The 14564-nt window shown below is 41.6% G+C and overlaps 1 protein-coding gene across 5 annotated transcripts in view; it reads right to left on the bottom strand.

The window, feature by feature from the left end:
* The window catches only part of gpam (glycerol-3-phosphate acyltransferase, mitochondrial), an 85849-nt gene that overhangs the window by 48825 nt on the left and 22460 nt on the right, over window positions 1-14564 (bottom strand). For 4 of the 5 annotated variants that reach the window (XM_080205855.1, XM_080205859.1, XM_080205856.1 and 1 more), the window contains exon 2: window positions 561-683. In XM_080205855.1, coding sequence (XP_080061981.1) covers window positions 561-662 — 102 coding nt within the window. In that variant the 5' untranslated portion in view covers window positions 663-683. Of the gene's footprint in view, window positions 1-560; window positions 684-13001; window positions 13102-14564 lie in introns of those variants that run through there. The other variant, XM_080205857.1, reaches the window with a different exon arrangement.

The following is a 14564-nucleotide window of genomic DNA, read 5'->3' as shown; positions in this document are numbered from 1 at the left end:
CTACCTAAGACATGTAATATATCCAGCTGGTAAGAAAACTGTCATCCCCATAAATAACCAGTAGAATGATTTCTGGGCAAATGGGGCCCTTAACCACCAGGGTAGCCTGAAGGGAAAACCACTTGAAAACTAGCAATCCAGACAAATATCAAGAAGTATTAATTAAACGTTATTTTTAAGTAAATTATAGAGGAGCGTTTGAAACAAGAAGTATTGTCCTTCCCCTAAAATGGGTTTTCTTCCTATTGATAAAGGTCATTTCTTTGACCAACAGGTGAGACTTCAGAGGATGTAAGGGAGCTCTACAGAACAGTTCCTTGTCAAATTTATGGTCATAAAATGAAAAGATATTCTGGATTTTAATTATTTTGGGGAAGAGGAAGAAATTAAACATTACAATGGAATTTGTAAGTTATCTTTCTGGAGGGCCTTTTCTGGGCCCTATGATAAAGCTTTTGCGCTGAATTCTAACATATTTTGCAACTTAGACACTTTTGTGCAGAAACAGATCAATCAAAAAGGTTTTCTTCCCCCATCCTTTTGGATCGATGCTTGCTTACCAGCTCATCGTTGGAATTCTTCATTCTGTTGCCAGTCTGTGCTCTTGTGTTTGGCAAACAGGCATTGTCTATCACAGAAGTAATCAGCACCGACTCAGCCATAATCCCTTACCCAGTCAAGTACTGTAAATGAAGCAAAGTAATACTTATCTTCAATATGAAAGTTATGAAAAGTTGCATGGGAAATATTTAACTTGCACATATTCTTGTACAGTGATTCCTTAGTTATTAATAAAACCTGTCGGTCTTGGCTCTGTGGTAGCACTCTCACCTCTGACAGGAAAAATTCTGCCCCAGAGACACATAAATGAGGCTAGCACTTTAGGGCAGTACTGAAGGAGTGCTGCACTGTTGGAAGATGAGAGGTTAAACCGAGGCCCTGTCTGTTCTCTCAACTGGAGGTATACAATCCCATGGCATTTTTCAAAAAAAAGAGTGATGCAGTTCTCCCTAGTGCCCTCAGCCAACGTTAACACAAATTGTGTGGCTCATGAATGCATGTGGACCTTGCTGTGCACCAGTAGATTGTCAGGTCTCCTATATTACAATACTAATTGCATTTTAGAATCATTTATTTAGCTGCAATGCGATCTGAGACATCCTGAGCAAGTATCGTTCTATTAATAAAAGTTCCTTTTCTTTCATGAGGAAAAGGACATAACGTAGATTCCTTCTAGCACCTCAAGGACTGCATTAGTTATGTATTCCATCTGCTAGCTTGGTTCGTGAAAGAGCTATAACAGCAAGCATCAGATAAGAAGTTACAATAGATCAAATAATGGGAGTTTATTGTAAACAATGAGCAGAGATTTGGCACAATTGTATGAATTAAAATACAATGACCACACGGAAGGCATGAAGGACAGACTCTTTGACCTTTCCTGTTGGAACTGTACATTATTCAAAGTATCATTGTGAACTTCGGCATGGTGTAGGATTGCAATCTTACACGCATTAAGTAAAGTGGAGTCACTATTACAGCGTGCTGTATAATCATTAGGCATGGTTCACTTAATCAAAGATTTCTGTTCAAGTTGAAAATTCACTTTCCATTACTAAGAATTTAAAATCCGGTAAACTTTGTCCAACAATACTGCCACGGCAATTTTCAAATACTAAGGTATCTCAGCTCGTGATCCCTTCGAGGAGAGAAACATAGCTTTTCATCAATAAAAACACTCTTGCTGCATTGAGGATATCTTCATAAGCATTCACAAAACGCACCTTCTTCTAGAGATTTACCCAAGAGATCTGAACTGCCCATTTAGTCCTGTTACAGTCCACTGCAATTAAACTGTCTTGCTTATGAACCTGACTGCTATCAATTCAATATTCAAGCGCACAAACAAACTTGCTAAGCATTACTTGATTAATGCAAGTTGTAGATGAACAATACAAGCCAGGAAGTCCCCAGTTCAGTTCCTGATTATTCCTTATCGATCTTAGCTAGGGTGGCAATATCTTGCAGTTTCTTTTTTAGCCAAGGTGATCATCCCGATGTGCACAGCTCAGCATCACACAGAGGAGCAAGTAAATTAGGTTGAATCTTCAATGCAGCACTAAGGGAGTGTTATGCAGATTAGGGATTAAACCGAAGCCACTTCTACTTGACAAAATACATGACTGATTCCTTAGTTATTGATAAAACCTGTTAGCTCTGGCTCAGTGGTAGCACTCTCACTTCTGAGACAGAAGGTTTAAGCTTCACTCTCCAAAGACTGGATGACATTACTGAGTCTGGTAATTTAATACAAACTAAAAAGTGTCAGTATGGACGATGGGAGAACACACCCGAAGTGATGCTACCTTCAGTCAAATAGCCTTATCGACAGGCCCTATTTATGAACAAATAATATAAAGCAGGTATCCGAGTACTACTGGTATCAACCCATGCAGCAATAACACAAGTCAAAACACTAATAGAATGAGAAAAGTACTAACATCCTCAGCTATCCCATAAGAACATAAGTAGTAGGAGCAGGAGTAGGCCATCTAGCCCTTCGAGCCTGCCCCGCCATTCAATAAGATCATGGCTGATCTGAAGTGGCTCAGTTCCACTTTCCCGCCTTCTCCCCATAACCCTTAATCCCCTTGCCTACCAAAAACCTATCTACCCGCGTCTTAAATACATTTAGCTTGTCAAAGCATCTCACAGCCAATTAATTACTTTTGAAATGCAATCACTGCTGTTACGTAGGCAAATGCAGCAGCCAATTTGCTTGCAACAAAGTCCAACAAAAAACCAAAAGGAGATGAATGCTTGTTGATCGTCCTGGGGATGTTAGATGATGGAAAATTGTTGACTAGGACTCCAAACAATGCCACGGGTGACTTAGATGTTATTATTGACTATTAAACTGTCAAGAGGTCAGTTTAATTGCTCATCTGAAATGGGGTCTCTTCAAATTTGCAATGTTTAATACAACTTCAGCTACTTTGTGCCTAGATGCTGGAATGGAGCTAACCTACAAGTTTGAGCACAAATTGCAAAATAGGTTGCTAGGGTTTATATAATCAAATCTCACATCGGTTGTACAGGAACCAGCGCTAATATTCTGCTGAATTAATCAGCCAGTAGCAAAGGCAAGTACTGATTTTTACATTGATCCATTTACATTGAGAATTATGCTTTCTAATGCAGCTAACAAATTCAAGTGTTAAAGCAACAGTGCCAAAACTCCGGCTGAGAAATAGGGAAATAAAACCACCTAGACTTTCACTCTCAGCTGCTATCCAATGGCATCAAACTGGTCAATACTCAGTGCTCAACTGCTGGAGCAGGTTTCTGTAGGCGACTGTCAAATTTTTTCTCCTTTAAGAAGTTAATATCTTCAAGAGAGCAGACATTTCAAGTTAAAACTGCTTCTGCCAATCCAATTTTGAAATACTACAAATTAAAACATATTTAGAAAAAGTCTTACAACAATGCTTAAACAATCTTGTAAAATGTGTTTTGCAACACTCGCTATAGTGCAAGTTACTTGCTATGAATCTTGGTCTCACCGCGAAACACTTCTTACAATAGTTGCTGCATGAATCACACCATCGGAGCTGGAATTATGCCCAGCAAATAAAAGGGCTTGAATTCATCTATTTCAAAAGAACCACAAAGGCAAGGCAATGATTTGTGAGATAATTAATCCCAATTCTCCAAATAGGCTCTCCTCCACCCACCATCTTCCCCACTAACAGAAAAGCAATGCTTAGAAGACGTGGTCTGTACTTACATTTCGAAAAGATAATAAGGCTCTCTCAATTCTTAATTGCGTACAGTAACAATACCATTGATAATCTTGAGTGGAAGAAATTAGGCAATAAGAAAACCCATTTACATTCATCTCATATTGTGTCATCACAATGAATTCTTACAACGCAATCTTACTTCCCAGCAGAAAGTGTGACCAACTAGCAAGACAATTTGACCAAATAAAACTTCAAGGACAGTTGAACATTAGCTTTAAAACTGGAAAATGCTCCTTTTCTTCCAAACTAAAGCCTCTGATCAAAAAGGAATATTGCATTCTCTACTCCTACAGGGTGTGACCCAAGTTTGAAGCTGAATACACGTTAAAAGGAATAGCAACCATAAGGCCTCACGAAGTACCAGTAAATGAGCATACGGTGGGTTGATATTACACAATCATTTACCTCAAAGCTAGTGATAATGTGCTGTTCTGTCTTGTTTACATGGCAAGATAAACTTCACGAAACAAACTACTAAATTTCTCATTTCAACATTTCCATTCAACTGTGGAATGCTTGACCTCAATGTTACCTCCTACGTTCTTCAGACAATTAAAGCCGAAGATTAGAATCATCTAATCGCTACTTCCCGATCACCTCCCTCTCTTTCGCTCACACCTTGTGCCACAACATGCCTGAACTGGAGTACTGTGTACAATTTTGGGTACCACACTTAAACGAGGTTGCCATGACCCTGGAGAGGGTACAGAGGAGATTTACCAGGATGATATCAGGGATGCGAGAATTTAGTTCTGTGGAGGAGCTAAATTGTTTTCAAGTTTAGGGGCGGTCTAATGGACGGTATCAAACTGGACTTGTTTTGACACATCAAGTATAGACTATTTCCTCTGGTAAGTGGTAATTAGAGGTCACAAACTTAAAATAATTAGTAAAAGAACGCGAGGAAAAATTAGATGAAAATTTCTTCATACTGGAAGTTGTGGTAGAATTCTGAGAATCTTCACTGTGCAGGAGGCCATGCAGCTCATTGAGTTTGCATCAACTCATTAAGGCTGAGGCCTTAAACAAGTTTTAAGCAAGTTCTTTTGTGTTGGTCTTCACAGTAGAGGACACAAACAGCTTACAGAACATTAACGGTCTTGGAACTGTAGGGTGAGGTCCTTAAAACGATTACTAGTACTAAAGAGGTAGTGCTTGGTAGACTAATGGGACTAAAGGTAGACAAGTTCCTGGGCCCAGATGGAATGCATCCCAGGGTACTGAAAGAAACGGCAGAAATAATAGCAGATGCGTTAATAGTAATTCATCAAAATTCGCTGGACTCTGAGGAAGTGCCGGCTGATTGGAAAACAGCTAATGCTACGCCACTTTTTAATAAAGGAAGTAGACAAAAGGTGGGTAACTACAGGTCGGTTAGCTTAACATCTGTAGTTGGGAAAATGCTGGAATCCATCATTAAAGAAGAAATAGCAGGACACCTGGAAAAGAATGGTTCAATCAAGCAGACGCAGCATGGATTCATGAAGGGAAAGTCGTGTTTGACGAATTTGCTGGATTTTTCAGAAGTTGTAACGAGTGCAGTTGACAAAGGGGAACCGGTGGATGTGGTGTTTTTAGATTTCCAGAAGGCATTCGATAAGGTGCCTCACAAAAGGTTGCTGCAGAAGATTAAGGTACACGGAGTTGGAGGTAAAGTGTTAGCGTGGATTGAGGACTGGCTATCTAACAGGAAGCAGAGAGTTGGAATAAATGGGTGCTTTTCTGGTTGGCAATTGGTGACTAGTGGCGTGCCGCAGGGATTGATGCTGGGGCCTCAACTGTTTACCATATACACAGACGATCTGGAGGCGGGGACCGAGTGTAGGGTAACAAAGTTTGCTGATGACACAAAGATGAGTGGGAAAGCGAATTGCGTGGCAACGCGGGAAGTCTACAGAGAGATTTAGATAGGCTGAGTGAGTGGGCGAGGGTCTGGCAGATGGAGTATAACGTTGGCAAGTGTGAGGTTATCCACTTTGGAAGGAATAATAGTAAAATGGACTATTATTTGAGTGGTGAAAAATTACAACATGCTACTGTGCAGAGGGACCTGGGGGTCCTTGTGCATGAATCGCAAAAAATCAGTCTGCAGATGATCAAGAAGGCAAATGCAATGTTGGCCTTTATCGTGAGGGGGATGGAATATAAAAGCAGGGAGGTCTTGCTGCAGTTGAACAAGGTACTGGTGAAGCTGCAACTAGAGTACTGTGTGCAATTTTGGTCCCCTTATTTGCGAAAGGATATATTGGCCTTGGAAGGAATGCAGAGAAGGTTCACCAGGTTGATAATGGAGATGAGGGGGTTACCTTTTGAGGAGAGATTGGGCCTTGTTGGAGTTTAGAAGGCTGATGGGTGATCTGATAGAGACATATAAGATAATGAAGGGGCTGGATAGGATAGAGGCAGAGAGATTCTTTCCACTTAGAAAGGAAACAAGAACTAGAGGACACAGCCTCAAAATAAAGGGGAGTCAGTTTAGAACAGAGTTGAGGAGGAACTTCTTCTGTCAGAGGGTAGTGAATCTCTGGAATTCTCTGCCCATTGAAGAGGTGGAGGCAACCTCGTTGAATATGTTTAAGTCACAGGTAGATAGATTTCTGATCAAAAAGGGGATTTTAAGGGTTCTGGGGAGCAGGTGGGTAAGTGGAACTGATCCACTTCAGATCAGCCATGATCTTATTGAATGCAGGCTTGAGGGGCTAGATGGCCTACTCCTATCTCTTATGTTCTTAACTCTCTGAAAGAGTATTTGCCCAGGTCCTCCCCCGACCCTATCCCCGTAACTCCAAGCATTTATCATGGCTAACCCCTCAATCTACACATCTGTGGAAACTAAGGGGAAACTTAATCTGTAATTTAAAACGGACTGATTTAGACACCTGTGGGGAAAAGCTAGAGTATTAAATTGAACAGCTCCATCAGAGAGTTAGCACAGGCATAATGGGCCAAATCGCCTCCTTCGATAAGATTTATGATTCTATGCTCATCGTCTTTCACCTCAATTTATTCTGTATCTTTTTCTCATCTTCCTTGACGGCTGTGGAGGATTAGTGCAAGCCATCACGATCACATCACATATGAATGGCACAGTGATTAGCACTGCTGCCTCACAGCACCAGGGACCTGGGTTTAATTCTGGCTTGGGTTACCATCTGTGCAGAGTCTGCACATTGTCCCCATGTCTGCATAAGTTTCCTCCGAGCGCTCCGGTTTCCTTCCACATTCCAAAGACATGCTGGTTAGGTGCATTGGCAATAGTAAATTCTCCTTCAGTGTATCCAAACAGGAGCCAGAGTGTGGTGACTATGGGATTTTCACAGTAACTTCACTGCAGTGTTAATGTAAGCCTACTTACGACAATAGTAAATAAACTTTTAAAACTTTAAATCTACAAAAGGGGTACATGCATCACCATCCTGATGCTGGAAGAGCACCTGAAAACAGCCCCCTCTGTTACATAGATCAGACTTCTGTAAGCAACGACACCGAATCATTTGTCGTCAAGGAAGTCGTAGTTAGTGTCAGCAGGAATCCTAAATACTATATTAAAGAATGCCCAATTAAGTATTTGACTGCAGGTGCCCTTCTCCCCATTGACCATGAAAACACATCCTCTGGTTAAAAATTTGGACGACTCATTACTTTGAGTGAAAACTCACACCCTCATTTAAACCTAATTAACTTGGGTAAGCTTAGATTTCGAAAACTAGTGGTGAATTACACCTAAATTAAACTCTTCTGCCTTTACAATATTTTCCATTCCCTTTTTGACTGGTAGTATATTCCAAGTCTCACAGTATTCTTTAAAACTATTAGTGATGGTGTCTAAACTGGGCAGCTGTCCTCTCTCTTCTCCCAGTTGCATGACAGCACCCTTCTCAACTGAAGAGCAGAATAAATAAAAAACATCCGACCATTCTGGTTTTTGACAAAAAAATGAATACAAAATTTGCCCCGGCCGCCCTTGTGTTCCAACCCTGTTTGAAAAAATACGTCGTTAAGGCTGAATTCGACACACCAACACAGTGTCACTCACTTCAGATCTGATAAGTAGTTGGCATTTTATCATTGCAAGCACATTCCAGTGGCATTTTTCAGCCAACGCAGACAGTATGCCAACTTGCAAGGAAACAAAAGAAACGCATTGAAATGCTCCTTTCGTAGGGCAGCTTGGGAAAAAAAATTCTAGCTTTCAGTCTCCTCGAGGCTGTTCACTTGAACCAACCACCATCATTCCCCTGGGTTTCTCCTAACAAGATAAACTACATGGCCACAATTTCTTGCTCATGGGTAACTGTGTATTACTGCCTTTAAATGCACATAACACTTAACAACACAACTCAAATGTATAACTATGTTCCTATAACCACCATACACGTACACTATATGATTACAGTGCCAAAGTATAGCAGTAAAATACTAACTCAGAAATCTAACTGCCTTGATTTATACAGAGAACACTGACCCAATGGCCTGAGGAGCCACAGAAAGTAAGTGATTATTTTCATTTTTTTCATTTTATGAACTTTTACTTAGAGTACAGTGGACAAGTTAACTCAACCATGAATTATTAAGTTTCACAGGCAGAACAGGAACATTGGAATTAGGAGCCGGAGCAGGCAATTCAGCTCTTCAACCCCACTCTGCCATTTAACATATTCACAGCTGATCTTTTCCTGGTCTCCGTTTCCACTTTCCTGCCAGCTCCCCATAGCCCTTTACCCTGCTTTTCATCAAAAAAGCATCTATTTCTTTCTTGAATCTGTTAATTGGTTCTGTCTCCACTGCATTCTAGGGCTGTGAATTTCACAGATTCACAACCCTCAGAGTAGTTTCTCCTCCTCTCAGTTTTGAACCTATTTCATCTCTCTCTATATTTATTACCTCCTAGATTGAACACATTCTCAATTGTGGGACAACGTTGACCTTATATTTTAGCATTCTTCTGAACTCCGAGTACAAGCTATTCAACCACTCCTCATACGACAGCCCTTTGATCCCTGGAACCAATCTGAACCTTCTTTGAACTGCCTCCAATGCCATCACATCCTTCTTCAAATAAGGAGCACCAAACAGAACATAATACTCCAGATGTGGTCTCACCAACAACTTAGGCAATTGAATAAGCCATTGGATGCTGGAGGTGCTGTACTTGACATTAAAATTGCATCAAATAGTAATATATACCACAGTAACAGTAGATGGTCAAAACCAAGACTTTAGTGAAAGTGTTAGTTATTGTACAGAATAGATTAATAACAAAGATAAGGGAAGAGGCAGTCAGAGAAGAGGAAGTTCAGTCCACAATATTTCGAACAACATATTCTAACTGCAAACAAATCATTGGAATAAAGCTGCTCCTGACATTTGAGAAGTTTCCTTTCTGTTACTTAAGGTCTTATTTTAGCATTTTTGCGTGAGTGGAAAGATTTATATATATTTCTAAATAAACAGCTAATGGAGGGAGCCTGGAGTTCCTTGTTCTGACAGCATGTAATTAATCTGCACTGCCATCACCATAAAAACACTGATGGGAGTTTCCCTTCATTCAGCTGGAAGCAGAGTCAGAAGATTGTGGGTTCTGGAGTCCTATTTTGGCACGTGGACACATAGACCGGAGTTTTACCGCATAGCCCACACCGGGAATCGGGGTGGGCGAGACTCACAGAACAGAATTCTCCGTTGGTCTCGGGCAGGATTTTACGAGCCTCACTTAAGCGAGGTCGTAAAATACCAGCCATAGTCTAGAAATGGCTGCGTGGCCTGAGGTTAAACCAAGGTCACGTTGGCTGGTTCCACTAGCTCAATTATTTATCAGCGGCACAAGGAGGCTTACATTAACACCGCAATGGAGTTACTGTGAAAATCTCAGTCGCCACACTCCAACGCCTGTTCCGAGTACACCGAGGGAAAATTTATCATGACCAATGCACCTAACCAGCACATCTTTCAGATGGTGGGAGGAAACCGAAGCACCCGGAGGAAACCTATGCAGACATGGGGAGAACATGTAGGCTCAAATGCTTAGAATCCGAAGGCATAATGCAAATTGCCGAAAAATAGATTAAATAGTTCATTACTTTTTATTTCTGGGGCCTTACGTGCAAAAATGTCTGCCATATTTGCCTATATAACTACAGACATTGCAATTCAAATGAATGAATTCTATGAAATCAATTTGTAATGTTTCTGAGGTCCATGATAAAGTACTATATAAGTATTTATTTGGACATCAATTATAGCACACTTTAAGAGTGAACACTCCAAGGGTGGTGAATCTCTGGAATTCTCTGCCCGTTGAAGTGGTGGAGGCTGCCTCGCTAAATATTTTTAAGACGCGGGTTGATGGGTTTTTGATAAGAGAGGGGATTAAGGGTTATGGGGAGAGGGCGGGAAAGTGGAACTGAGCAGCGACAGATCAGCCATGATCTTATTGAATGGCGGGGCAGGCTCAAGGGGCTAGATGGCCTACTCCTGCTCCTATTTCTTATGTTCTTATGTTTCTTCGCAATCAATTTGAAAGACAGCACTAAGTTTCATACAAACGTAACTTGGCATCTAAATGCATTTTTACACATGCATGCACATGGGACATCTATTAAACTTCAAGGAATATTTATAAGAACATAAGCAACCCGCTTCTTAAAAATATTTAGCGAGGCAGCCTCCACCACTTCAACGGGCAGAGAATTCCAGAGATTCACCACCCTTTGAGTGAAGAAGTTCCTCCTCAACTCTGTTCTAAACCGCCTCCCCTTTATCTTGAGGCTGTGCCCCCTAGTCCTACTGTCTTTTTTGAGTGGGAAGAGTCTCTCCACCTCTATCCTATCCATCCCATTCATCATCTTATACGTCTCAATGAGATCTCCCCTCATTCTTCTAAACTCTAACGAGTACAAGCCTAGTTTATTCAGCCTCTCCTCATAGCTCAACCCCCTCAACTCCAGTATCAGCCTAGTAAACCTCCTCTGCACTCCCTCCAAGGCCAAAATATCCTTGCGCAGGTGCGGCACCCAAAACTGCACACAGTACTCCAGCTGCGGCCTCACCAATGCCCTATACAGCTGCAGCAAGACCTCCCTACTTTTATATTCAATCCCCCTCGCTATGAAGGCCAGCATCCCATTTGCCTTCCTGACCACCTGCGGCACCTGCAATTATATAGAAGTGTGGTCATTTACTTGGATCGGTTATAGAATATTCTTAATTACAATGATGAATTGTAACACTTGCAATGGAAGTAAATAATTAAATACATGTTGAATATAACTCCTTGTGAGAATAGTATAAGTTTAGGTTTGAATTAAATAATACAGACCTAAACATAGATGACCATGAATGCTCAAGCTGGCTCTTAATATGAATGGCCGAGTGTCTTCCAGCAGGACAACACACAGACAAGCATTTGGCAGGCTTAATTTCACACTTCACTTACCTTATAGTGACAGGGAGATTATTTTTAAATTGCTCACGTTATTCCATTGTTGGACTGCGTTGTGTTTGTCGGAACTGGTCTACAAACACTCCTGCAGCACTGCCAAGATGTAAAATTGGTCACTGACCTCATTCAATCAGACTCCAATTAGCCCTGTGATTTCAGCTTCAATATAACTGCACCTCCTCCTCTGCAACTCAACTGGTTATCGGTAAATTGATAAGAGCCAAATGGTCCTGAGGCTCAAATCATGATTAGTGTAAAATAGGAGGTGTGTAATAAAGTCAGCCTTTTGAAAAATAAATCCACTTTTCTCTGTAACAAGAAGTTGTCTTCATTTTCATTGCATTTCATTATAGAAATATCTTCAAACTCTTCACATACAATAAAAGTAACTTGCTTTTATAAAGCACCTAACATCACACGCCAAAGTGCTTCACAGCAAATTAGGCACTTCTGAAGTATATTCATTAATGGAATGTGGAAAACATGGCAGCCACTTTGTGCACAGGAAGCTCTCACAAACAGCAGTCTGACAATGACCAGATAATCTTTTTGATTTGTAATATTAATTGAGGGATAAATATTGGCCAGGCCATTGGGCATAACTTCCCTGGTCTTCTTCAAAGTGGTGCTAGGAGATCTTTTACATATAAACTTAACAGGGCTGACATGCATCACTGACAGCATGTTGAAGCATCGGCTTAATTCTTGTGCTCAATTATGAAAGCGGGACATGGACAAAGGCGCTGCCAACTGAGCCATGGCAACAGTATTTTATTTACACTTTACATCTACTTTATCTACTGATTTACTTTGAATTGCAGTTGTTATGTGGGAAATCACATTTGGACACATCTTACTCCCACAACAATAAAGAGATGAATGACTGGTTTAACCAGCTTCTGTGGTGTTCATTAAAGGCTGAGTGCCTATCAGGACTTAGGGTGCATCCCCATCTGCTCTTTGAATATTGCAAGCACTAAAACAGGCACACATGGCAGCAGTTTTAATATCTCATACACAGGACGACAGAAATACAAAATTTACAGACTCAGCAAGTATATGCACATACTGGTTTGGTACTGCACTCCAATATCCAACCCAAGTCTGTATATTATAATAATATAACCATTTATCTACCAGAATAGTTTCTCACAACTAGCACAGCAACATCCTATGCACAGGAGTGAAGAACACACAACAAAAGCATGAAGTGGCAATAATCTTTCTAGGGCTGTCAATAAGTTTTGCAGTTAAGCCATACTTTGCAAAAGATGTTAGAATTAAGAGCGATACAGCATACAAGGAAACCATTCGGCCCATTGCACCTGTGCCAGGTCTTTGGAAGAGCTCACCAGTGTGGTCCCACTCCCCTGCCGTTTCCTCATTGCCCTGCAATTGTGTGTCCCTTTTAAGTATTTTTCCAATTATTTTTGGAAACTTACTACTGAATTTGCTTGCATCAATCCTACAACCCACACATTCCAGATCACGGAAGCTCACTGTATAAAAACAATCTGCTCGTGTTGCCTCTGGCTCTTTGGCCAATTATTGCTCTTCACTTTCTTCCTGCAACTGATTGCAGACCTCAACCCTACTCCTTCCTATATCATTGGTTCCCCTGTGGATCCTATCCTGGCTATTCTCCTGTTTCACCCACCTCAAAATTCTTCGCACCCTCTCAATAACAACCTTCATTCTGACACCCAGAACCCAACACACGGCGCACGATTCAAGTCGGCGGGTGCAGAAATGCTTACCTATCCCCTGACTATCAAATCCCCCAGGACTGCTGCATTTTGACAGTTTTCGAAGCTCCCCAGTCCAGTCATTCTCCCCTTGGTGCCACAGAGGTGCTCCCCTAAGATGCTGTCATTCTGACTGATGGGGTGGAAACCGGTTTGAAATGCCACACCTTCAAGAGAACCCCTACTCTGTCTGCCTTTTCCTACCCTACCATGTCACCTCCCACTTACTTTTCTCAAACTCGTGGCTATGGTGTGGTTAACTTCTGGAATGTGCACTTAGAGTAAATTCTCAGCCTCCCACGTGTCCTGCAGCCACTCCTCAAACTCAGGAATCATGAGCTCAAGCTCTCTTTATATGTGGTAATCCGAGACATAGGAAGTCTTGCAGCACGGTGGGTCGAATCCCTGCCCCTGAGCCAGAGATTCCATGTTCAAGTCTAGGATTTGATGGCCAAGGAAGGTATGTCAATAATGCAAACAAACAGATTGAATATTAATTTGTAAATCCTTCCAATGGTAAGAGCTTGAGAGATTCCTGGTCAGCCATGTGGCGGACAGAAAGTGGAGCCCTTACCACCATCCTTCAGCACTCCAGGTGCACATAAAGTATGTGTTGCCACAGCAACTCGAGCTCCTTGTGGGGCAGTTGTCTGAACAGCTGGTGTGGATCAGACTGGTGCCAACAGTACAGGGGTTCGATCCCCATTCTGACTGGGCTGGGTTCGGGACCTGCCTCTTTGCTCCACCAATGGTAGTCATGGCACCATGATAGGACCCTCTTTTAAACAGAGAACAAAAAACAAAAAAATCCAAGACACAGAAAACATCCTAGAGTTCCCACACAGTGCAGGAATTGCAGGCAACAAGTTACTGCTGGCCATCATTTTGCTCAACAGTTTACATAATCCCTATTGTGCATAAAATGGCCATTCAGCCCAGCAAGTCTGTACTGACTCTCCGACAGAGCATTTTAAGCAGGCCCATTTCCTGCCCTATCCCCATAACCCCACACATTTATCCCACTAATCCACCTAGCCTCCACATCTTTGGACACTAAGGGATAATTTAGCACGACCAATCCACATCTTTGGACAATGGGAGGAAACTGGATCACCCAGAGGAAACCAATGCAAACATGGGGAGAATGTGCAAACTCCACACAGGCAGTCACCCAAGGCTGGAATCGAACCTGGTTCCCTGGTACTGAGAGACAGCAGTGCTAACCACTGTTACTGTCCTGCCATATCTACATATATATGGCATGCATGTTTTGAAGTTTAGTATGCCCTTAGCTCTATTTATTTCAGTCACAGTACTACCTACCGGTGAATTACGACTCTCTCTAAACTCACGTTTAGCAGATAATCCCAGCTGTGTTGTTCAACCAAAATAGACAGCAAACTGGGAAGGTAGTTTCAACTGTAGGTTACTTGACATGAAATGACATCTGTCCCTGACTCTTTGACTAGCTGATGCTCTCAGTACAGCAATCATTATTTCAACACTGTTGGCACATTTTCAGAGTTTTCTGTCCAGAAAAGTTTTTTGGAAGGTTGTATATTCAGTGACAAGAGC

Source organism: Carcharhinus amblyrhynchos, chromosome 17 (genome assembly GCF_965287045.1).
Source record: "Carcharhinus amblyrhynchos chromosome 17, sCarAmb.v2.hapA, whole genome shotgun sequence".
In the NCBI taxonomy this organism is placed as follows: domain Eukaryota; kingdom Metazoa; phylum Chordata; class Chondrichthyes; order Carcharhiniformes; family Carcharhinidae; genus Carcharhinus; species Carcharhinus amblyrhynchos.
The sequence above is the reverse complement of the archived record's forward strand: the minus strand, read 5'-3'. Positions and strand labels throughout refer to the sequence as shown.